Consider the following 26,670-nt stretch of genomic DNA (forward strand, 5'->3'; position numbering starts at 1 on the left):
TGGTCTATTTTATGTTTATTTACTGACATTGACAGTTTGCTGTCTCATTGACATTTTCTTTCTTTCATTCACTTCGATACATGTCAAGCAAAATTAAGAAGGAAAGCAAAATAATCGTCGTTTATATTTTATTTCATCAACGTTAAGAAAGTGTACTTCTTATCAGGATTTTTCAAATACCTAATAATTAGTAAGCTTGTATTCAAATAATCATGATACGTTACGTGATTGCCTTGTTTTTGATAAATACGTATTCAAGTAGTTTAGGGGCGCCCGCTGTTCTACAAACCTCATCAACCACAATAGCCAATTTACTAAATAGTCTAGGCAAAAATTGTGGAAACCTTTTCATAAAGTCTCAAATAGAAATGGCACTACAAAATTGTTCGAATCCAGATCATAACACGCAATATCAGTGTTTAATATTTTATGATATAAATAGTCAGCTTTGCTCTGCCATCAACAAAACCAAGAATTTTGATTTGAACGAAGAAGAATTTTTAATCCAAGTGAAAAAAGTTTTCGATGTAAATGATTTGTGTAATTATGCTCATAATTGGACATTTTCGAGTAATTATGGCATGAATGTGAGTTTGTCATCAGTATTCCAGGACCCAGTGAAATGTGAAAAGTTGTGTGGAGTTTATGACGTTTTCAGCTTAGATACCAATGAGTTTTGTAAATATTTCAACTGGGGCTGGAAAAAATTGAACCCCCTTAAAAAAACAACATCACAAAGCATTCTAAATAAAAGTCCTGTAGGAGCAAATTCACAGGAAGTGAACAATACAGAGACAGGTCAAAGAGTTACGAGTGGAATATCTGATAAACAACCACCTACCTTAAACCAAAATGAAGAGCAAGACCTAAGCGATATAGAAGTACCAACATCATCAAAATCTTCTGAAGCAAATTTGGCACAAACATTACCAACTGTTACTATTGTTAGCACTAATGTACCCAGCCAGGGACTCAAAACAATTGAAAATGCAAAACAGAGTTCTGATAATGTTGCTCATAAACCTGAAACTATAAATACAAAATCTAATGTAACATCTCAGCTTAAACCTCAACCAGTTCAAAGTCATAAGATTGAGGATGATAATGGAGAGGAAAGTTTTGCAAATGGTGAGTGGAAATAAAAGTATTTTTACCATTACCATTACCATTTCTTTTATGAGAAAAATGGAAGATATTTAGGTTTCAATTGTTATCCAGTAGCTGGCTAATAGGTTTTGGGTTATATATAGCCCATATGGCACAGACAGGACTTTATTACACTGTGGTTAGGGTCTGAATTGGTATGTTCATGTGAATTGTAGTATATTTTAATACCATACTTCTTACTCTTACACTCCAATAAGCTTACCTTCTCAATGAATTACAAAAAATTTTAAATATTGCATGCAGAGCTTGTTATTATGGACACTTTTTTATTATTCCTCCACATCCAGATTTCCCTTATTAACTCCGTTACTGATATACCTATAGTTTAACAAAACATGAAGAAACAGTTATGATACTAAGTTTTTGTGATTATTAATTTTCAGAAATGGATGCAGATGATGAAGACAATGTAGATGATAGTGACTTGGCTGAAAATCCTATCGTTCCTAAAGAAATTCAAACTGCTGAATTCACTCACAAAGGTAATTTATTTTCTGATAATAGTATACTTAGGTTTATAAAAATTAGAATCTAACATGACAGATTTCACCAACAGATAGGGTGAGTCATGAGGAAGGTATATAATTTATTATGGTTTTACCGGACAGAAGCTGCGTCTTATTTTATTAATTATTAATGAATCTTATTTTATTCAAGCATGTATCAAACTATTGAAAATTTAAAGTTTCATTCATATGATTCTCTAAGTTGATATGAATGTATTACTAGCCTTGGTAGTATTTATTCAGATGTAACCATTGTTACTTTCAACATTATCAAAATATTTTTGCTATCACAAGTACGTTAGACAATATGGTACTGGACAATAGCAAATAAATTGGTGTGATCCAGCAAGATTTTTTTATTATTCGGCCACAGAATTGTGAATAATGGAACTAAAGAATTTTAACTTAAGTTTCATTCCATTTTGATGTGATTATGTTTGAATCAAATAATTTAATGTGTTTCAGAGTTTTATTCACCTGAATTGACTCCAGAGGATGATCACTTCTTCCCGTTCTTCTTGACAGCAATAGTTCTTGTGGTCTTGGTCTACATACTTTATCATAATAAAGGCAGAGTTACGAAAGTTGTACGTATCAATGACTTACCATTTTTATTTTTTACAAGCTTTTCTTTTTTTTATATGTCCTATTTGATTTTGTAATCAAAAAGCATTTTTAATATACTTTAATGAGAATGTAAAAAAAAATTACGTTATGAAACTGATTTTAATTATTGTGTTTAGTTATTTTAATACCTAGATGCGTATTTGTTTTTTTACTTATAATTTTCAGATCCTCGGCCTGATAGTGGAAGGGCGTCAGAGCGGCCGCCGCCGCAACAGCCGCGGTCACGCCTACCGCCGCCTCGACACCCTGGAGCAGGCGATGAGCGGGAACCTCTCCGCGCAACCCAGCAAGATTATATACTAAGAGCCCGGCTCCATCGCTCCGTTGCGGCGGCGTAGCGTGCGTCGTTTTCCATTTTTGATTTCGATGTGAGTTGGCGTACGTCGACGGATTTTAATAAAATGTGGTACACAGTTTCACTATATTGGTTTTAAAGTGTTAAAAGTATTTCAAAGAAAAATGTAAAGATTGTATATATTGACACCTAAACAAGGTATATATTACGGAAACAACAGCCTTAGCAAGGCTAGTTTAGTGTGAAATGACGCGCGACGCTATCGCCAATTGCATATAGTTTTTTACAAAGCTTAATGTCATAGTGACATGTCAGTTTAAACTTGACAAGTCCTACTACAAAATATTGTCTATAAATATAACAGCTCAACTATTATGCGACCATTTCAAATGTAGACAGAGAAAACTAGACATCGTCTTATTTCCCATTTCGCTAATACAAGAAAGAGGAACATGTAGAAAATGTACGAGGAGAAACGGGACAGAACGCTAATATCTTTTGCCCCTTATCGCGTGCCACCTAAAAAGGTGGTATTACTAGTCTTGAAAACAAGACTAGTAATACCGGATAGTCGTAAAATTTGTGTGAAATAGTTCTATCTCATGTGGCTTACCTTGTCTATAGATTTCTCGGTGTATGATTTAAAATACGTTCGAATGAGGGTTTCAAGTTTTTATTTTTTAATTTCTTCGGATGCTAATAAGTTTAGTGAGTGTTAACTTTATACATTGTTTTTTTAAGGCTGTAGGTAACGAAATCTCGAACTCGCTTGTGATATTGATTAGGAAATGTATTGAGGTTATATTTATTTGTTATAATTATTTAATAAACTTGACCAAAAGTTGTCTTGTTCTATCTACTAAGCATACAATGAAAATTTGTCAATCTGACTCTATTTTAACAAATAACATTGCTAGAACAATACGAATAACTAGTCCTAGAAATGATATAGTTTTTATATTTAGAATTAAATAAAAATAAATTATTGAAGAAAGTGACTGCCATAATATGAAACGTTGCTCTGGTAATTTGATAAGGAATATTACGCTAAAATCGGCCCAGATGACATAAACGCAAAGCCGTTGCCATGATGCACAAGTCAACAGCATCAGTCATGCTGTAAAAACTGTTATTGTCAATGTCAAAATACGCTGTCCTACATTTTGGCGTATTCAATATTCAGCCATACCATATATTTTAAACGTTCCAGACGTTTAAAATATATGGCATTTTCCTGGCTTTTATTCATGGCAATAAATAAAGATTGTAAATAATAAATAAACTATGCAATAAACTCCCCTCAGTGGTGTATCCTAATAGTTTCGAGATCGGGACGCATCGGTTTGCTGAGGGCGAAGTATATGTAGGTTTGCACTTTACTTCTCATTATCGAATCACAATGTGATTGGTTCGCTGCGTCTCACTTCGAATCGATTCGATGGTGAGAAGTGAAATGCAAACCGGCACTAAACGTGCTACACTTGACCAAAAGTTTACATGGGCTGCAGTGTTTGCTTACCATCTGGCAACCCGCATACTCGTTTACCCACTTTACTGTAAAAAAGTTATGCCTCTACCTTTTTAATATCACAAGTAAGTCACGGATTTTCAACGAACTATTTGTTTGCCATTGCGATACCAAATAGAATGGATACAATCAAGATTGGTTGATAAACACCCAGTGTGGCCAGCTGACAGGAGACAGCGCTCATTCCTCATTTATTTTCTTCACTTTCTTGTTATACTGAAGTCTATTAATAGTATATTCACAAAATGTTGTACTTCTTTTCTAAAATGATTACTTCAAAATATTTGCACGTTACACTGAATTGCGAATTCAATAATTTTTAAGATAAACACAAATCTATCTGCATAACAAATATATTTTGCGGAATCAAAAGTTGTAACATGGATTTTTTTCGTTTTATTGTTTAATTTCACTTAATGTAGATTATTTAGCCTTTTTTATTTATAGGGATTCTATAAATATGCAAAAGACTGTTCTTAATCTTGAAATCGTTTACATTGTTTTTTTTCAAGCTGCAATTATTAATTTTCTTCGATGTGACTTTATTTCATTATAACGAGTATCATTTATGCTATGAAATGAAATGTTTATAAATCAATAACGCTTGATAACAACGATTAATTACAATTCAATTCAATCACTAACAAATAATTTTTAATATAACAATTGAGGATTAACAAAGTACAATTTCTATCGAATTTTATCGCACCTACCAGTGTTCTTTAATATTCCGTAATTTCTTGTTTAGCGACTTAATCCCATCCTACTCCCACAAATATTAAAAAGGTTAAAGTTTGTGTATATGTTTGTTACATCTACAAGCTTAAATGGCTGCGCCAATTATGAAGTTTTGTATTGAGGTAGCTAATACCTTAGATACTAACTTACTTAAACACGAAAATACGCAATTTCCGTAGAATTTGGTCAAAAAGTCAAGGGCGCTTTAAAGTAGATGGCGCTATTGTGCATAAAAACTAGGTAAGTGTTTTATTTTTCATAATTACACGGCTAACACCGTTAGGTGCAGCTAGTATTTATTGTATGCGGTAGAACCTTAAGTATGATTTGTTAACACTTGCTGTATTTTTTTATATATATTAAAATAAGGATTTTTACTTAAACTAAACTATGATCCTGGAATGTTGTTCTTACAGTGACTTTACAAAATCTATAATAATATGCACTTCAATGGTATCCTACTTAGGTTAAGATTATATGTTAGGATTTATTATAAATTTCGCTAAGTGAACTTTTGATTAGACGACACAAATTAATTTATGTACAATACGTCTTGTTTGTTTTGTTCATCAGTCTATATTTTATATGAACGGTTTTCGAATATTTTACTATAAATTAGGAATAGTCTGATTATGCGTTGTTTTTTTTTTAACTAAAAAAGATACTGCATTATTAACCTATTCCTCTCAGAGCACATACATTTTTATGGTACCATAGACATTTCGTTTCCACTTTATTATAATGACTTAAAATGAATATTAATTACATAAATGTTTTGTCCCTTTCATTCGGATATTTATTTTAACGAGGAAAAATTAACTAACATACATGGAATTAGTAGGTACTCCGAGTACTTATTAAATCCATGCTATAATACGATTATAAAAAGACAGATGACAATAAAAAAAGTCGTCATACTTTCCTTTTCAAGTCAGGTTACACTATGGAATTAGTAGGGACTCCACCGAAGTACTTATTAAATCCATGGGTTACACACTGAACTTGATATTATAACATATTATATTCCCTGTCAATCTCAACCTTGACGTTGGCAAAATCATCGTTTTGGCGAACGAGGGAGCCATGACACTTAAAAACATCATTGCAATGTTGTACGATACAAATATTATGATCCATCTGTCTTAAAATGCAAACATCGTATTTTGGAAATTCCAATTTTTATTTGAAACTGAATACACAAATCAAGTCATATGCATAAAACAGCAATTGAATCTACATTTCTGAAATGATCCGAATAATTACCGAACAAATTTCAGATCATTTTAAAACTTAAACATGTGAAACAACGACATTGCGATATGTGTTTATATTTCTTAATTTTAAAAATGCTGGGCACGTTTGACTTTAGTCTTTTTTTTAATTATACTTACTTGAGTAACATTATTAATTAGTTGTAATATTGTAATGTAATAGAATATGATATAACATTTTGGTTTTTCAGGTAAGATTGTCTATATTGAAAAAATAAAATAAAAATTCTTATACGTATGAGACGATCTCATGTTTTCGATAGGTATTTATGACATAAGCATTAATTATTTCATTACACAAATAATATAACATTCGATTAAAATGTTCAGCCGTTTTTTATCACGGTTGTGATTGTGAGGTAGCAATAGAATTTGTTTAATTTTAATTAAGCTAACTATAACTGAGCAATGCCAGTTTCTTTTGTGATTATAATAGTTTAACTTTTATTTTTGTGGAAACTAACCCTATAAGGGATAATTATAGTAAATTTAGATTTAGTTTATTTCACAGTGTATCAAAATAAATCATCATAAATTTACGCTGATGTTTTATTGTACAATACAATCAGTAGCTTTGTGTGCCTTGGATTTGGACTGACTTTTATCAAAATTTGTTGAGGGGCCCAAATCAAGGGTACCTAAACATTTTCTTCTCTTCGACTTGAAGAATCAAATATCCCTGTATCAAAATTAGTTGAGGGTTGAGTTACAAAATAAGGGTATTACTTCTCTTCGACCTACTCACATTTTGATCAGCGACATCTAGCGCCTGTCTGTATCAGTTTATCATTTCGTGAAGGACAATTTTTCAAGTGCGTGTATGCAAAATGTGAAATTCTCAGCAAGCTCAGGTAGATGTCGCTGCGGTTTGTATCCATCCCATGGATTTAGTAAGTACTATGGAGTACCTACTAATTCCATGGTCCATCCATGCTGGAAAAAACCAAGCACGATACATTTGTTACTTACTTTTACGAACTCTTCCGCAAAACAAGGTTTTTATAAGCTTTTGACATAAACTTGTTGAGATCTTGTATCATTCAACACGTGACAAAATTCATGTCCGTGGCGTTCGTGCAGTTAACCGTTGAGCAGTTCCATCGTCGGGGGCCGATCCTGGGTGCACCATCAGCGTCACGGCCAAGACCGTAGCAGATATTATTGTGTAGGTCTATCTTATTTATGGAAAAATTAAAATATTAAGCGCATCATTTCTATTTTAATGATTATTAAAAAAATAAAATAGAAGTAACACATTGTCATGTTCCATCTTTATCCTGATTCATCCCCATTGCTTGATAAACAACTTGCTGTCAAAAGGTCGATGTTCTACGTTCACCTGACTGGCTACGACTTGATTCATCAGACATCTATTTTATCACGGTTATCACGCCATCGCGTATATTTTTTATTCATAACTTTTGATCATTTTTTTAATAAGCAAAATGTACCATTAAACTTTTGTATTGTACTGTACCTACATATATGAACTTTTTTGCTGATATAATTAATGAAGGTGTGGGTGTAATAGTAACTTTTTAATATTTCCTTAGATAGGTACTACCCTGTTTAAGCAAATGAATTATTTGAATCTGAATTTAATTTTACTACCTATATTGAAGTAATATGCAATATTTGATTGAACATCAGTCTTGTTACGTTTACCATATTAAAAATACCTATGTTTGCAAATGTTGGTGTCATATAATTAACAGATTTAGAGTGCGGTGAAGCACGGCCAATCAAATTATTTATTATTATTTTTCGAAACTTGCTTCTGATTGCTTGCCACAAATTATGAAATTACCTACTTACTCACCAAAACAGTTTTTGAACATGGAGTTTATTTTCAATTTTTTATTCGAAAATCTTAGTCACATTGTTTCATCATATTAGATAACTATCACATGGATTTAGTAAGTAGGTACTTGTTGTACGGAGTTCCTTTCACTAATTCCATGTAAGTAGGTATCTATCAATTCCTTCAGTTAAAAACAGCTCCAAAGAGGATATAATCACTACGTTTTAAACAGCTCGATGAAAATTAGCATATACGTTTATATTTACAATTTATTGTTTAATCAAATTTTCTCAAAGAATGGTTAGAAAACATAAATTCTGAAAATATTTTGCTTTTTCATTTATTATAACAAGTTCTATGGAATTGTATGATTGTTTACAAGTGTGTTTTCGTGTCCGTCCATTGTGATAAAACAAAGCTGGGGTGAGCGGCAAGTGAACCTACATCAAAAATTCGTTTTACAAAGACCCTGAATCATGAGTATGACTTTAAAAAGCCTTTTGTGCCACTAAAATGAAATGCAAGCAACTAAATTTCCTAAGTTATAATTACCTACTGGAAGATTGTTGCGGTCAAGTTGGAAATTTTGAAGATTATAAATTGACTAAGGATTAAAGTACTGTTATATAGGTAATTTTGTTCTAACTGAAAATAATTTTTTAAAAGGATTTTGACACAATCTTTTGTCGTCAGAGACTTTGTTTCCTTCATAATCTTCATTATTACATTGATAAGCTAAAATACTATTTTCATTATCTGATAAATTTGTTTCCACATAGTTAGCTGTACCTATTGGCAGGACCAAACAGTTGGTAGACAAAATGTACTTTAATGTCATCAAGTGAGTACCTACATGTCTTACAAATACTGGCTTGACTCGGCTTGCCAGATCACTTTAGTCCAAATGGTTTAAGTTCTATAAATTTTCCTGCAAACATTGTTGGCCTGCCGCCATTATACTCTGTGAATTTCAAATAGTGCATTGTAAAACTGGACTTGGAACATAAATATCCCACTGTGTTTATGCCTTCTTGGCAGTGGATTGTTTTCATAATACCTATGTTAATTAAGAGGAGCGGAAAACTTTGGACAATGATAAATAACTTATTATTGTTCTACTTCATTTTTTTAAAGATTATACCTACTTATTTGTCACTTTTTTGTGGACTATTTGTTTGTTTTTTTATGTGTTTTCAAAAGTGGAAGTAGGTAGTAATTTTTGACAGAACAATAGCCAATAAGTTAAAAAAATGTTACTTGTGATGACTAATGATACACAAATAATTTTTATTTGTATTTAGATACAAATCAACAAAGTAGCTGTTTAGACTTGCACATTTTCATTGCAACTTATATTAGGTGTTTCGCTGTAAATCCTACGCGGCACAAACGTTGGTGCTGCGAACGTTATAATTAGAATCTCTACTTACACACCACTTAACTATCCAACTTAACCACAGCACAAGCAGAATATCTGCTTGTATCTGTCGTGAATGTGCACTAATAAATTGTAACAATTTATTGGGAATGATTTTTTGTTGTTGCTTCACATAAATATAAATCGTCATTGTATATATACGTGAGCTTTTTGTCGTCAGTAAGTTAGTTGCTCCTTCCTTCCTCAGTTTTCTACCAATCCTATTGTCCAATTGAAAATTAACTAAATTTTAAATGGAAAGTTTTGTAATTCAAAACAGGTCTTATTGCTATACGAAAACAACGAAATAAACCCCAAGGAGGAGATTTGGAGCCTAAAGGTGAAGACAAGGTCAAGCTTAAACGTTGGAATTTTCCCCCAGGGGCACACTAGAGGTAGGTAGGTACCTACCTATATTTGGAGCAATTACTGGGGACAATGGAATGTGCGAAACTACATTAAAGCGGTGGAAATGAAGCTATCTAGAAGCCTATCTAGCCCTGTCCGATCACACTAAAACTACTATTTGTGATTAGAATCGTATTAGGAAATTAATATAATCAGCACATTCCGCCGAGTCCTCAGGTGGCCTAAATATTGTTGTTTTCGTGCAATCTTAAAAAGTTGCTTTTCCTTTCTATGCAACAATGTACAATAGTTAAAAGTGTTAAAAATATTATTTATTCAAGAACCGTTTGTGGTTTGTATTATGTTTTAAACGGACTTTCCAACCAATTTTAAATGGTTGTATAAGGATCAATCAGCTCGTTCTATGAATTATCACAATAGTCTTAAATAGATACCTATAGGTATATCTATTGTAACTAGAGCATAATTTTTTTTTACAATTTTTTGACCTTGTGTCATCTAAAATAAAGTTTTATAAATGATTTACTTCAAGTACTAGGTAGTACCTACTCAATTTATTATGTAAGTTTGCAATTTTATTATTTTCTAGGGTTCATTAGCCGTAAAGTTAATGGTCCTACCTAATGTAAACACAGATTGCTATCTAGATACTGTCACAGTTGAATTTTAATTATTTTGGTACATTAATTTAGTGTATAAAGTGCACCTACGGACATTAATTCAACAGTCTTGTTAATTCAACAACGTGTTGTTTATTCATCTAATGCTGTAGCTTTTCTGTAATCTCGGGGTTAATGCTTGAATAAAATATTCTGATTATACTAAGAAAAATGTTTTTCTTGAGTGACGTTAAACTGAGCACAGCAAGCATTTATTTTTATTTTGATCGTAGATAGTTAGATTCCCACCAAGATAGATTTATGAATGTTACCGAAAATGTTGCTTCTATTTCTATATAAATTCTTAATGAAACTGTGATTGAACACAGGAGCTAACTTATTTTATGACCGTTCTTACGAACATTTATTTTTGCTGGATAAGTACTTATCGGAATCAAATAAATCTGTCGGAAAAGCTACAAGCAACATAGCCAGTCTAAACATATCGGCAGTTACTATAATTTGACGTGAAAAGTACAGTACAGTTATAATACAGTTATATACAGTATAGTACAGTTATAATTTATGATTTTTTTGTAGCTACGATTGTACGATAATAGCTAATATACATATAGGTAGAATAAATTGTAAACTTTACACCCATAATGTATGAAATAAAACAAACACATTAACAGCAACAGATTTACGTTGGGATATTTCACGGGATTTTTAATAACATTATGTATTTTTTCTTTTTGTATGTATTCAATGTTTGTACACGTACATGTTGTCTGTTTACAAAAATAAATAAATATTAAAATTCACAAGACAAAAGCTTTATTTTACGTTAAGTGAGTAATCATAATTTAAATTGGAATAAAAATAAATAAGATCATTAAAATTTGCATTAGATGTTGTCAGTTAATTTTCTGTTGTGTTGATTGAATGCACATGCAACTCCATTATTAATTCACGTTAAAATAAGAGAGTTTAAGTTAAGAAGAGAGAAATTGTTGACAAGTAGACCAAGATCGAAGATTTTCAAAATTCGCAATTGAAAAACTTCAACAAACAACAACCAGCGTTTTAGATTGAGATTTTTTATAGGGAATTATTTGCAAAACCTACACGAAATGAATTCATTGCATGAGAATTTGGCCCCATAATAAACCCCATAATAAAATAACTGGTGTTATAATAATCGAGTATTTAATTTCATTTTTGTCATCTTGAATTACCGAAGTAAAAGCGAATTAATTTATTACAAACTAGCTTTTGCTCGCGGCTTCGCCCGCGTTATTTCCCACGGGTACATTTATTCAAGAAGATTGGTTAAACAGATAAGACATAATGAGGTAACAAACAAACTTACTTTCGGATGTATAATATTTGTTAGGATTAGGATTACACAGTTTTGCAGCATTCCACTCGATATTACCAAACCAACATTCAACATATCAACAATAAATATACAACATAAAACATTTTAATCATCAATAATGAAACGTTCTAAATTAGCACAATTCTTGATCACTCAATCTGTCATTACCATTTAGTGTAATTATAAAAAAATCTACTAGCACTTATTTTCACCTTGTACTGAACTTAGCATCCTTAGTTCCACCACTAGGTTACTTATAATCTATCATCACACTCATAAAAGTGACTATCACAGTCTCTCTCTCCCCTGGGATTCATCCTCACGGCGTTACCATTAGTTAGAAGCTCCGTGGCGTTCGAATGATCTGGAAAAAAAAATCGTTTGGAAGTTAATAAAGGAGGAATATTCTTGACCCAGGGGCAATCAGACGTGATTTGGTTAAGTACATTTTGAACGTAAATTGCTTAGATTGGTCTCACGTACCTATACTTGAAAACGTAGAGTTTAGTATTTATTTCAATACCAGACAATTTTTCATTACAGTGGTTTCTCACGTAATTTATGCGAAATTATGTTTAGTTTAAAATTTCATGACATAAAAATGTTAATTTAGACCTCTTTGGTTAATGGTTTAATTTTGAATGACTGACAGGTTGTGCAAATGTTGCAGCCACACTATGGATGATTATGAAATTAAAGGGGACTAATATTGTCTGAGAAGTTTCAATGAGAAAGGTTCGTACTTCGAGGAACAATTTATCTCAATTGCTGAAATTTTGTGCTAATGGGAATTTAAATGGTTCCATGTAAACGTTAATCCATTGTTATTACTGCCACGTCGGTATGGGCCTTTTATAATATATCTTTGCTAATTTAATGTCTGTTTTGTATTTCAATATTGACAGTTGAAAAATAAGAACAAAAACAAATTTTAATTTTGCTAATGTTTCAAATTTATCTTAAATGGCAATGGGCTATTATCTGCCCTGAATTTACATGGCATCAGTCACGAAATGTGAATAAATTAATGAACTCTACACAAAAGATCGTAAAACTGCCCCGGGAACCATTTTATTTGGGCGCCCATGCCCAAACGATTTGCTCGTAATTGAATTATCGAGGTGGGTCGTAAAGATGATGAAAGCTAAGATATAAACACTATCTTGTGTGTGACATAAAATATTAATGGCGGCGTTAATCAAAAACTGACAATAAAAGTGAAACAACAGCAAACAGTAGGTAGACATAAAATCTTTATTAATTTATTATGGCTTGTTTGTTACTATTTCTGTCCTATTATTCTATGTATGTATTGTAATGGCATTGTAGGTAAATGTGGAACACCAATTACACGACAATGTCATTACTTAGTATCTAGTAAAATATGAGAATTTTTCCGACGAACAACAAAATTATATCCAATTCAAAGAATTCTTCCGCGATCATACTATAGATAATTAAGCATATGAAGAGCCTGTCTAATGAAATGGCACAACAGTTTATATCTGTACGTGAAGGTAGTGTTGAAATTTGGCATCAATATAGACCAAGGTAAATGTCTTGCGTGAACCGGAAAATTACATAGGAAATTACAAAAGGCTGGCTATGCCATTCTCGCCTGGCCCTGGCATAAAGGGCAAATCCAAGACGTGCTGGCTTGATGTCGTTAAGGATGATATGCGTGCATGTAATGGTCTGAAAGTTATGATCATGTTATTCTAAAATCAATTCTAATGAGCCAAGTGTATCACATCTTGGATTGATTTTAGAAAAAAAAAAAGTAAATGATGATCATGTAGCCATGCCGAAGCACCTTTTTAATAAATATTTTACTATAAGTAAACATCACATAAATCGTTATTTTTAAAGCCAAAGAAATTTCAAAATAAAATTCTGTCTAAATCCTACATAAGTACTTAACAATAAATTCTGGATATGGAAATATATCACATTACTCGTAATTTACAGAGATCCTGCTTTTTAAGCTTTCTGGTTTATGCAGTCATTTTGTGGTGATTAATATTTAAAAAAGTAAGTAGTATTTAATGGTAGTCTTTTCTTCTTCAGTTTGCGGACAAAGGGTGAAAATAATTTACATTTATAAATAGGATGCTTTCGGAAGCAAATCCTAACTTAACGATAAATGTCATGTAAAGCAACGAATTCATACTTTTTTTTGGGAAAATAAATAGGAAATAAGAGTTGAGTTACAAAATTACACGTAAATGAATGTAAATTACATACAAATTATTTTGACGTGATATACGTAAAAAATATCTTCGTTACAGTGACATCTATGTACAGTGAAAACTAAATATTGGTACTTAACTATTACATCGAGAGTAGTAGAGGGTTTTAAATTTATGTTTTTTTTTTCCTATTAAAGCCAAGCATCTTATGTCCCGAGTTTATTAATGTTCGCCAATAATTCAACATGAAATTAGCTTTAATTTTAAGAGACGTTTTGGCAACACATTCTAATTAATTGAAGATTCTTGAGAATTAATGTCTTTAATTACTTGTAAAGGCGCAATCAATGTAAAATTTCAACCGACCTTTATGTGGTGCATACATATTACCTATTTAGTATTCCCAACATAACACCTTTTTAGAGCCAATAATAAAGGATCAAAAGTAACATTAAAATATGATCAATTAGAAAAAGACAAAAACATACCGTTAGCAGGGAGGGACTGAGACAGATGGCTTCGCCTCCGCGAATGTCATGCTCGGCTGAAGGAAGAAGGGTCGCGGTAATGCCTCTGGCTTACTGTAACAGAATTCAATACGATACGACGATACGACGATACGAAATGTCTTTTTAGAAACCTTAAAATATAGCAGAGTTTTTTTCTCTGGAAATAAGTGGTCGTGCGATTCGAACTCACCCATGAAGGTTTCAGTATTAGCAAGCGTAGATTAGATTAGTTAAGAGTATGCGAGTAGCAAATTATTTTTCGTTAGCAAATAATTGTTGTGAAAACGTGTGTGTAGTATAAACGATATTTGTGTTTATTTTAGATATATCATATTATAGATTTATCGTAAGTAGTATTTGCATAAATGACAAAGTAACATTCTGTTCAGTCGTTTTTGAAAATGTCCTACTATCTTTTAAACTCATTCATTCAGGCAGAGCGATGCAAGTCTTAAAATTAAGAATTGGTTAAACCGATTTGGCTAAACAATAGTATTATTTTCATATTTATTTAATTATTTAAATAAATATGAAAATAATACCTTTTAATTCTTAATTTTTCTGTAATAACATTGTGTTACTATTTTGCGCCGCACTATTTTTATCTCCTAATGGTTAGCTGGGAAGCTGGTTAATGGTCGTCATTTGTTTATAAAGTATGTTTTTGCCTGGAACAATAAAGTTTAATAAACGAAATACCAAACAATCCTTAACATATTTTTTCGATAAGTACCTATTTAAAAAAAATAGTTCCTGAAATTTAATTTCATTTTGTGTCTACTATGAACAGATACTTTCACACACACTGCCCACTTATCGGGCTGCCCACAAACGCTACAGAGAAATGGGCGGTCCACAAACGATTTTATCTTGGAATAGCATAATACAACACCATGTAGGAATAATAATTCTTCCAAGTTTTTGCTAAGCGCTACATCTGTGCCAAAATTACTTAATTCTCATTCCTAACTTTTGCCATTTTGTTATATGAGTGATATGTATGTAATGAGATATTGAAACACTTAGGTAAAGATTTTGAAAGTAAATTTTGTGGAAACATAAAATTGGCCAAAAGGCTTATAATATATATTTTTTAACACTTTATATAAAAGGTCGTTTTCACATAGAAAAATTACTATCAACGAACTTCCAAGAAAAGTATATTGCCTCGTAACAACGTAGTTTTATGAAAAATAAGCATCATGCTCAATATGTATACTTACTTACCTAAGCAAAACTGAAAAGGAAACCTTCTCTCCTTGCAACGATCTTCTGGATATTAATTACTTAGGTACTTAATTGAACTAATTCAATAGAGTGTATGCGACTACTGATCACTAGATGGATACTTGAGACAGTCACAAAAGCTATGTCAGATGCCTGTAGGCGACTTGAATAAAGACTGATACCAGTGTTAGCAATAACACACTGCATATGTAAAAGTAGTTATTAATCAAGATAGTCATTTACTCGGCAAAGATATACTTCCTAGTAAAGTCTTGAAACAAAAGCTAGTAAAAAAATATGGCGACCTCGTATGGATGTGTCGACTAGCATAAAGTTCATAACCAACTCAGTCTACGACACTAGCACCTGTTTCACTTGGCTTTTGCAAAATTATTAATTTCCTGGATCCCGTAGATTCCTCTCTGAATAATCTCGACAGGAATTTTCATATTGTTGACGGCTCGAGAAGACGTTATCAAAATATTATCAAATAGCATTTCAAGAGAAACGCTGGAATATATTATTCGAAACGAGGAAAATATGACACCCTAACATAATCAAATACAGATAAATTACAGAGGAAATAGTAAAATTTTTGCTATCGGCAGTGACAGACTTCGACAAAAATAACAACGCCAATACCGGGATTAACGACTTCTGAACGTGAGATGGGTGTGAGTGTGACACGTGGATACATTTATTGAATGGTTCGGTGTAAGCGGAGAACTTCCTATGTGTATAAAAATAGGTCGACGAGACTTATTAATAACTCGCATATTGTCTGTGACATCGTCAAGATTTTTCAAGCATTTGTTTTCGTTTTATAAATCTGCCCAGATCTTGACCGAATTGAAGTCATTATATTTTTATTCAAGCAGATATTAAATATCCAAGATAAAAAGTTCCAACCTATCACAAGATCTTAAATATGTGGGTAATATTCAGTATTGAATTGATAACTAATCAAATAAATATTATTGCTGATATTATACAAAGTTCGGATTGAAAGTAGCTGTATGAGATAGCCCTGCCTCATTTAGCTATCAGGTAAGCGACAAGGCTTTTTCATAAAAGTTACAATTAAGTTTGGATTAAGTCAGTGTCCTATTAAGCTCTTCTAAAAATTATATTCTGTATATCTTAAAAAGTATATCCTACCTGAAAATGATCTGTTCATATCTAATTTCTTCAAATCATTAGGAGTTTCAGTCTTGGATGGGCGGCACCAACATAACACCATTCGAAAATATATTTGGAACCTGAAAAAAGCCACTCGATTAGATTATCGCATTTTTTTATCGTTGCTTTTCTGCATCATTCAAATCAAGATCAATGACATAATACTGTGTTCGGTGAGCTGCTTATACATTATAAAATATAATACTTATTTGTACCTGGATAAATTAAGATAACAGGTATCTCAAATATCAATTATGTATAGTCAATGTTTCCTTTAAATTTTTCTTAATGATTAGTACTAATAGTAATACAGTACTAAAATATATAATTTGGCATTAAAACTCTTTTCATTAATGTGCTATTTTATCACTGACTAAAACTATAACCATTAAGTATGCTTAATGGTTATCGCAAAAGTTCTCACGTTCTCAACAATTTCAGTCTATTTTGTTAGATTTTTAGATAGGTACTTACCAGTGGGACATCTAGACAGTACATAAACCTTTTAGCTAATAAATGTTGCTGCACGTTCCTTTTAGATTATATACGTGACACTAAACTGCTTACACCTCTATTTATAAGAAAACGTCTTTGCGTTCAAAGCTCCCTTGCTTAGTGAACGCAAAGAAGTTTTCTTCTCTTCAAATTGAAATTGAAGAATTGAAAAATACAATAAAACAATGGTTTTTAAAATGAACAGAAGAGGATCCACATTATGCAACAAATTATTATGTTCTGTATTTTAAATCGGTATTTTATCTGGTTTTTTAGCTTGTATAGAGGGTGACTTTTTATACATTGGCAATATTTTGTCTACATGCTCATTCCATGATTCTGAACAACTTTTAGTATGGGAGTAACTCCAAAATCGCGAAAATAAAATCAGTTATTCTATACAAAATCAAATACCTAAGTTATGGAAAATGTATGGGTCAGCTGATTGTTTTTCGCGATTTTAAGGTTGCTTCCATCCGAAAAGTTGTTCAGTACCATCAACTGAGCATGTAGTTAAAATAATGCCAATGTATAAGAAATCACTGTAGATAAACTTAATTTTCCTTCCATTAAGAATAGGCATTTAAGTGAAAACAACACGAATCACGTTTGTTTTAAAAATATCGCTAATGATACAATAAACTCACGCACGCATGAGCAACCATCCTTCACAATTTTATCGGAATAGTGAGCAATAGCCTAAGTATTAAATAATATATCAATCACCAATGGTTCCGTATCTAATATTAGAGTTCCAAGAAAAGATTTTTAAGAATTCATGATCCTAAAACCTCAGTATAAGAGATAATGTACTCGCTTTATTCCGATGGGAAATCTCCGCAGCAATGTCTATTGTCTAGTTATCAATATATTTATATGTATGTAGGTTTTCATATACGCCTGAAAGCAATAAAAAGTCATAGAATATTCCAGATTCCAGACGTTTTCCATCCCACAGTAGATGTTTTGTAAGAAATCCATCGCTATACTTATTTCTTATTACAATCTTGTATTATTTTTGTATTAATTAAATTTTGTATTAATTAATTTTGTCTCAATCTTAGGAGACAGATTCTAAATTCATCAACATCAATTTTCCCAAATATTATTATAATCCTTTTCAAAGACTTTAAGTAAATATTCAAATGAATAAATCCCTTGGTTGATGCTTATACTTTTTTGATTTAGAATTTTCTGCAAAAGCAGAAACTATGTTCAACCTCCGAAATCTAAAACTGTGAATAGGTTAAAATCGAACCCATGGACTAAACGTTCATGATGTCTTAAAGAACATACATAGGTACAATAATCCTAATATTATCGGTATCAGGTGGTCCAGCGTTTTATTCTCTTTTAAAACTAGGTTAAGTACATATATTGAATATTCTATGTAACTTTACTGTACATTGAAAAGTTTCTCCTCGGAACTTTAGCATATTCTTAAATGTATCTAGTTTCTTTCGGAAATCTTCTATTTTATGTAAAAATAAAAAGATTTACTCAAGGAATCTCAGGATAGAATCACTATTTTGCATGTAAGATTTTCTTCCAAGAACTACGTGATCATGATCACTTATGTATGAAATCTGTCATCTGATCGTTTTCCCGGTTTCTTCCTCCGTCGCTAAACGACGGAGCCCAGGCTACGCTTTCCTAATTTTAACCGACTGCCAAAAAAGGAGTAGCTCATATGTGCAGGTGTATATTTTATAATTCTACACTTCGCAGGTCCATTCCAATCATATCGCAACTCAAATAATCATGGATTTATATTTTAACCTATCAATTCCCATGCGGCCCAATTTGACGGGATAGTATTGGTGTACAATTGTTTTTATTATCTCCAGGTTCGAAGGGTTAAATTACAATATTTTCACTCACTTATTACTCATCCAGTAGTAGATGAGCGGGTTGAACATGGAGTTCGCCATGGCGAGCCAGTAGAAGCCCAGGTATATGTGCTGTGAGAAGGGCGACGAGGCCAGGGACTGGTGGTGGTACACCAGCACGAAGTATGAGTGGTACGGCAGCCAACACAGTGCGAACACCATCACTACAAGCACGAACATGCGCACTACCTGCAACAACATTATATCCTCTAGTCGCTGTAATTATTAATCCTATTAACATTATAAATGTGAAAATTTGTGTGGATATCTGTGTGTTTGTTTCACGCAAATCTTACTGGAAGGATTGTTGATGAAATTTGGTACATGAGTAGAATATAACCTGGAATAACTCTTAGGATATTTTATTTCCAAAATTCCCACAGGAGCGAAGCCCCGGGGCAAAGCTAGTATTCTAAATTCAAATTGTCTAAAAGTATTGGCGGCGATTTTTAGTTCACTCACTTTTCATTTCGTAGACGTGCTACACAACGTCGTAGATGGTCTACGAAGTGACAACATAGGTGGCCTATATACTTTTCTACTTACGTGTATTTATTTCTAAGTACTTCCATATGTATTTGAAATTTCAAGCAGACTTCTCATGTAGATAAAGCATTCAGTGCTATATTGTTTTGTTATTATATTCAATCTTGCACAACACCCAAAAAGTATATTTTGAATTCTGTCACCAACATTTTCACTCGAAGAGATATAAAACAGCTTACGAACTGCTTAGAGTGTCCTTTGGAATGACTGATATCTTTCAATGATGCTTGAAATTTTCCTTTCTCTTTTATGGGGATTATATAGAAATATTTTGAAGTAAAGTTTCAGTGTAAGTCTTCTTGTAAGTTATACAAAATATAGGTATATTTTTTATATCTAGTCCTGCTGAAGCCCTGGGCTTCGATTTTTGTGGGAATTTTGAGATTCTTCTTTTTTTCTAATTGTATAGGTAAATAATAGAAAGTCATATAAGTAAATTTTTTATCAATTTACGTTTCAATACACCGCTACAAACCAGTAACCATAACTGGCTTCAGCCAGCAAATTCATATTAGTCTTAGAATCCACAAATACCGCAATCGATTGCCTATCTAGTCTAGATTATCGAACTGTGGAAAATACCTACGGCTTTGTAACGACTACCATAATAGTAGACCATAATTATTACCATAATGTGACGACCTTTGTGGCGCAGTGATAAAGTGCTTGTCTCTGAACCCAGAGTTCCCGGGTTCGATCCCCGGTCGGGTCATGATGGAAAATGATCTTTTTCTGATTGGCACGGGTCTTGAATGTTTATCTATATATGTATTTATTATAAAATATAGTATCGTTGATCGTTAGTATCCCATAACACAAGTCTCGAACTTACTTTGGGGCTAGCTCAATCTGTGTGAAATGTCCTAACATATTTATTTTATTTATTATACAAATTTATTACTCATAAATTTTTTGAGTAAATTAAAATGAACGAAAGGGTTTAACTTGCTTTATCCATCCATCCAGCGCATCCAGTACACTTCACAGTCCAAATGGAGCCAAAAACTTTCGTAATTGATAACAATAACTCAGCCTTCTCCGTGTTATCCCATACATGTTTCAAATTCAAATTTTTTCAAAATTCAAATTCAAATTCAAAAACTTTATTGTAAAACATAGGTAGGTGTTACAGATATAAGTCACATGTTTTTAGTATCACTATGTTTTATCCGAGAGCGGATGTACAATAATTAATTAATTATAAAAATATTATTTCCTTGTGTGGCATGCATCAAGATTATATGTTTAATTATATTTCACGAGTCATCATTATTAAATTATTAGAGTCAAAAAACCTTTTAATTGTAAATAAAATTAAACTATAAGTACTGTAAGTTTGTCAATCGCCATGCAAAATAAAAACAAAATAACAAGAAAGTAATTAAAATTAAAATAATTATTTATACTTGTCATATTAGGTAGGTATATATCATAAATTGTCATTTAAAAATTCATTTATTGTATAATAGCATTTATCTAATAAAAAAAGTTTCAATGTTTTCTTAAACTTCAAAAAATTAAGATCTTTAAAACTCTCTGGCAATTTATTATATATAACAGGGGCCATGCCAAATACACTGTTTCTTAATAACGCCGTATTGTGACCACCAACTACCAGTTTGTGTACATATTGTGGCCTAACACGGTCCTTTCTTTTTCTCGTGTCCCTTATTTTCTTAAATAAGTGCGGATTTAATTTTACAAATATACATATTTCAAATATATAAATACAAGGAAATGTTAGTAATTTAAGGGATTTGAAATATGGCACACAGCTATCTTGAGTTTTTAAAGCGCACATTGATCGCACACATCTTTTTTGTGCTTTAAAAATGATGTCTTTATCCCTTGAATTACCCCAAAATATTATCCCATATCGCAATATCGGCATGACTAAGCCGTGATAAGCTACAACACACGCCTCTAATTTTATTTTTTTCTGAAGCTGAAAAAGAGCGTACGCACATTTATTTAATTTGTTGCAAACATTATCGGTATGACCATTCCATGTTAGTTTGTTGTCAATTGTTAGCCCTAGAAATTTGGTTGTCATGACTTCATCAACCTGTTCTCCATTATAATGAATAGTTAAGTTTTGTACTGTCTTTCTTTGAGCGAATTGCATCAATTTAGATTTTTTCATATTAATTTTCAAATTATTTATCTCAAGCCATTCTACTATATCACGTAATACATTAGTTATATCGGTTTCATATTCCTTTGGGTCATTACATTTTATTACAGCTGTACTGTCATCAGCGAACAATACCATGTGTTGTCTAACATGTTTGGGCAGATCGTTAATGTATATTAAAAATAACAGTGGCCCTAACACACTGCCCTGCGGAACTCCAAATTTATTGATACGATGGTCCGATAAATAAGTTTGTTCTTGATTAGTTACAGTGCAGATACGGTTTATCTCAACGTGCTGACCACGGCTATCTAAATAAGATGATATAAGATTCAGTACATTCCCTCTTATTCCATATGCGTGCAGCTTATTTATTAATCGCTTATGGTTAACAAAATCAAACGCCTGAGTCATGTCTGTATACAGTGCACATACCGCGGTTCTATTATCTACATTATGCATTACAATGTCAAGTAATTTATATATTGCCATGTTGATAGTTCTACTTTTCCTAAATCCCATTTGTTCGTCACATAGTAAATTGTATTTTGTCAGATATTTATAAAGAGCATCATAAAGATATTTTTCAAATATTTTTGTGAATATAGATCCCAATGCTACGGGTCTGAAATTGGACATATTGAGTTTGCTTTCTTTTTTATGCACTGGCTTGATAACTATTGTTTTTAGTGTTTCAGGAAAGATACCAGCATCCATGCACATATTTATTATATGACTCAGATGCTGAGCTATCTCTTCTTTTACAAACTTGACTACTTTAGTACATATACCGTCGAGTCCAGTACTATTTTTATTTTTCAAAGTCGTAATAATACGTATGACGTCTTCAGGTGATATGGGTTGTAGGAACATGGATTGTGACTGTGTTTGTATATCAACTTTGTTATTCAAATTTTTTGATAAATATTCAATTTTATTGATGAAGTGTGAGTTAAAAGCATCTGCAATTTTTTTAGGGTCCGTAATAATACTACCATCTTTTTCAACTCTTGTAATATAGTTTCTAGTATATTCTCTTTTATTTATTATTTGCCATGTTGCTTTGGACTTATTTTCGGCTTGATGAATATAATGTGAGTTTTGCGCCTTTTGAGTTAAGTTTACGATTTTCTTTAATTTTTTACTGTAATTTTTAAAGTTAATTTTATTTTCATATGATGCATTTTTTCTATATTTCCAAAGAAGAGCTCTTTTGCTTTTACAGCATTTTTTTATTCCTTTTGAGACCCATTTATTTTTATTAATGTTTCTTACAGTTACTATTTTTACCGGAAAACAAAGATTATACAACATTTGGAAATTTTCTAGAAAATATTTAGTAGCCAAATTTGGATCCTCTGTGTCGTAAACACCCGAAAAGCCAAATTCCTTTACATATTTTTTAAAAATACTTAAATTGTCTGAACCTAAATCACGTTTTTTTACCCGCCAATACTTTACAACATTTACTTTCTTGACCGGGATTTCTATTATTTGAGCCGTGTGGTCAGACAAACCGAATTCTAGCACATAAGTTTTGCTTATACCTTCCATATTGTGAGCAAAATTGTCTATACATGTTTTACTGCTCAATCTAGTCGGTATTCTGATTTGTAATGTCAAATTATAACCCCTAAGGAAGTACTCAAAATCCAAAGCTAAAGTACATCGTTTTAAGATATTAATGTTAAAGTCTCCGCATATTACAACTTTCTTGTTTGAATGTGCACATAATATTTTTAAGATAATATCCAATTTATCATAAAAAGTATCGTAATCCTTAGAAGTGGATGGTCTATAGACGCACAATATTATTAATTTAAATTCTGTCAACTCTACTGCACAACATTCTATAACTCCATTAACACAATGTTTTGATATACGAATTTCTTTATATTTATATATTTTTTTCACTAAGATACATGCACCTCCACGACTTTCACTAGACCTCGAATAACATGCTGCAAGACAAAAATTTTGGATATACAAATTGTCTTCATTTCCCGATTTAATAAAATGTTCAGATACACAAATAATGTCAATGTCAATTCTATTACATAATAATTCTTCCATGTGTATAACAAGTAAGTCAGACTTATTCACTAAACCTGCAATGTTTTGATGTATTATAACTAATTTCGAATCACAGAAAAAACTGATCGTTTGTGTTTAAATTATTGATTGACAAGAATTTATCACATTCCCTATTATTATACTCGATGTCTTGAATTAGATTTTCCAAGTCTTTAAATATCCTCTTCATCCCGTAGTAATTTATAGTCCCGTACTGTCTTGAGAACATGTCATATTCAAATGATAAATTCAAATTTGTGTCTAGTAGATATACATAATTATGTGTATGGTTATCCAAATATAGTAAATTATTGAAGCATTCCAGTCTCCAATTAAAAATGTCTGTATTGTCAGCACATTTAAATATTGGCAGACATAATATTATATTTGTATGAGTAATTGCTGATAATGTTTCCCTCAGCATTAAAACTAAATCAAAATAGTTGTTTGTTTTTTTAAAGTCTTCTTGACCAATAAAAATAATGCAACAATCACCCTTTGTAAAATCTTTAAGTTTCACATCTATGTTTTTTATGAGCTGGCCTATCCCACACTTAGGGTACAAGTAATGACATATTTCTGAGTTACTAAAAGAATTTTTTGCTATCTCTAGCATTTTAATATCATTATTACTGCTTATCATGCATAATTTCATCTTCTTTTCTGATTCACTCTGTATTGATATATTTTGAACTATATTTTGGGGCTTCATAGTAACTTTTCCTGCTTTCTTAATATCATTTATTTGAGGACTTGAGACTTTTTTAGTTTTTGGTGCTGATTTTTTTGTTTTAGACTTTTTATTGTCTTTGTGGGGCTTTAATTCTGAAATAGTTTTTTTCAGAACTTCATTTTCTGCTGTTAATTCTATTATTTTATTCGAAGCACGATCCAATTCATTCGTGAGCTGCGATATTTTATGTTTAAGAGAAGTGATTTGATCATCTTCTTCGCTGTCTGATAACTGAGGTATACTGCTAGTGGTGACACTCAATGCAGCATTACATGTCACGTATCATTGTCAGGAACACGTGCTACGAGGATATATGAGGCTGGGAGATCTAAGAATTCATAACATACTGGCATGATAAATTTGGACAACTAATATTGAAATAGATACAGCTATAAAGTTTTGATATATAACAGCTAATATTAGAAACTACTTAATAATCCCATATCGAAAATTACTTACAAATTGAAAGTAAGTAGGTATAATATATTATAAGTTACTAGCTACATTAACAAAATGAGGTAACTACAATGTCGAAAAATAACTATGAATTGATACGTAAATCATGCGTGAATCACTTTAAATTGATGCGATTCTGAAACTTAGAATGACACACGGGGTACTTTTTATCTCAAAATTCCCGAGCAGAGTCAATTAAAAGTCTTTTCTAATTTAAACTTTTAACACATTAACATAAATCATGCTAATTAATTTTATCCCTATAATTATACCGTATTTCGTAAGGATTTTGGGAGCGTCATCAAACGGATTAGCTGCTTTGGTCCCAAACAAATATATTTGATTAAAATAGGCCGAATCAGCGGTGGAATGGTTTAGCCTGTAAACTGAAAGGTCCCAGTTCAAAACCCACTTGTAACACATTAGTTTGTACCAAACTGACTCATACATAGTAATTTACATCGACCATCACTTGCTTCCGGTGAAGAAGACAACATCGTGAGGAAACCTAGATTTTTGTTGATCAATTAGTGTGTGAAATCGGCAAGGAAAGGCAATGGCAAACCCCTCCATTAATAGTGCCAAGAAAGTAGTGTGTGTTTATTCCACGTAATGACCACGATCCTCAGCCATGAGTAATAAGACTATGAAGAATCAGTGCTATATTTATCCAATAGTGATAACTATTAAATGAAATAAATTTATTGATAGCTTTTCTTACAACTAAGTTACAAGCACCACAATTAGCGACCCGCGATCGAGCTAGGAGCTAACCTGTATTTAGATTCGCGTGAAGCATCATGTGAGCTTACGGAATATTGGATAAATATAGCAATCATTGTCTTATTTATTTGGATCATATCGGATATCCATCGGATGTTGTATTCATTATTTAGATGATAAATAACCAAGTCCAAGGAATGTTATTGTCATGATGATAAATATATCCATCGAAAAAGATTTTCGTGATATTTCTCAGTTATGTCTACGTAGGACTCGAAAAACAGAAACACATATAACTATTTATAGTATATAAAGTTAAAAATAACAATAAAAGTAAAAACATTATCATATAACTAGATTATATGTTAAAGTTTTCTAGTCAGTCGGGTCGAAAATAATAACTTCTAATTTAGAAGTTTAAAACCCTAACATTGAATTAATTAGTTCGAAGTCCTATATCACTTCAACAAATAAAACCCTGTCGAAGGAAATAGCCAAACCAACGTCCTTGTTAATTGAAAGAATAATACAGGGAACCTGTTTTGAGCGTAGGTATTCAAAACATTTTGTGGCAAAGACCAGGGAAATGAGGCGCTTTCCCTCCGGGCGTCCTAAATGCGCGACTGAACACGACACGACACGACGCGATGGACTAAGAGTTTCGCAAAAACCTTAATGCTTTGTCGATCAGCTAGGACGTCGGGTCACACGGCACTGTTTACCTCTAGACGTCAAAGGAAATTAGGGAAATGGAAAGTTTTGTGACACAGAAAAGATGAATAATACCAAAATATATTGTTTATCGCAAAATGAAATAT

At 32.0% G+C, this 26,670-nt stretch overlaps 2 protein-coding genes across 15 annotated transcripts in view; one reads left to right on the plus strand and one right to left on the minus strand.

The window, feature by feature from the left end:
- Positions 1–61: 61 nt before the first annotated feature.
- LOC128672381 (trans-Golgi network integral membrane protein 1-like) lies at positions 62–6,671 on the plus strand. The gene is made up of 4 exons (XM_053749500.1): positions 62–1,128; positions 1,551–1,649; positions 2,139–2,260; positions 2,466–6,671. The coding sequence occupies exons 1-4, from the start codon at positions 213–215 to the stop codon at positions 2,601–2,603; spliced, it is 1,275 nt and encodes a 424-aa protein (XP_053605475.1). The 5' UTR covers positions 62–212; the 3' UTR covers positions 2,604–6,671.
- A 3,534-nt stretch (positions 6,672–10,205) lies between these two features.
- The window catches only part of LOC128672481 (tachykinin-like peptides receptor 86C), a 44,214-nt gene continuing 27,749 nt past the window's right edge, over positions 10,206–26,670 (minus strand). For all 14 annotated transcript variants that reach the window (XM_053749671.1, XM_053749670.1, XM_053749672.1 and 11 more), the window contains 4 exons: positions 19,180–19,376; positions 16,783–16,883; positions 14,377–14,469; positions 10,206–12,063 (listed from right to left, as the gene is read on the minus strand). In XM_053749671.1, coding sequence (XP_053605646.1) covers positions 14,423–14,469; positions 16,783–16,883; positions 19,180–19,376 — 345 coding nt within the window. In that variant the 3' untranslated portion in view covers positions 10,206–12,063; positions 14,377–14,422. The remainder of the gene's footprint in view (positions 12,064–14,376; positions 14,470–16,782; positions 16,884–19,179; positions 19,377–26,670) is intronic.

The sequence above is a fragment of the Plodia interpunctella genome, chromosome 9 (assembly GCF_027563975.2).
Source record: "Plodia interpunctella isolate USDA-ARS_2022_Savannah chromosome 9, ilPloInte3.2, whole genome shotgun sequence".
Classification (NCBI taxonomy): domain Eukaryota; kingdom Metazoa; phylum Arthropoda; class Insecta; order Lepidoptera; family Pyralidae; genus Plodia; species Plodia interpunctella.

What these genes read in the sequence shown, in the direction of transcription:
- LOC128672381 (XM_053749500.1), top strand. Translation starts at nt 213, where the DNA reads ATGATACGTTACGTGATTGCCTTGTTTTTGATAAATACGTATTCAAGT. An exon ending in AGAGGAAAGTTTTGCAAATG is followed by an intron (nt 1,129 to 1,550) that starts GTGAGTGGAAAT and finishes ATTAATTTTCAG; the next exon opens with AAATGGATGCAGATGATGAA. An exon ending in AAGGCAGAGTTACGAAAGTT is followed by an intron (nt 2,261 to 2,465) that starts GTACGTATCAAT and finishes TATAATTTTCAG; the next exon opens with ATCCTCGGCCTGATAGTGGA.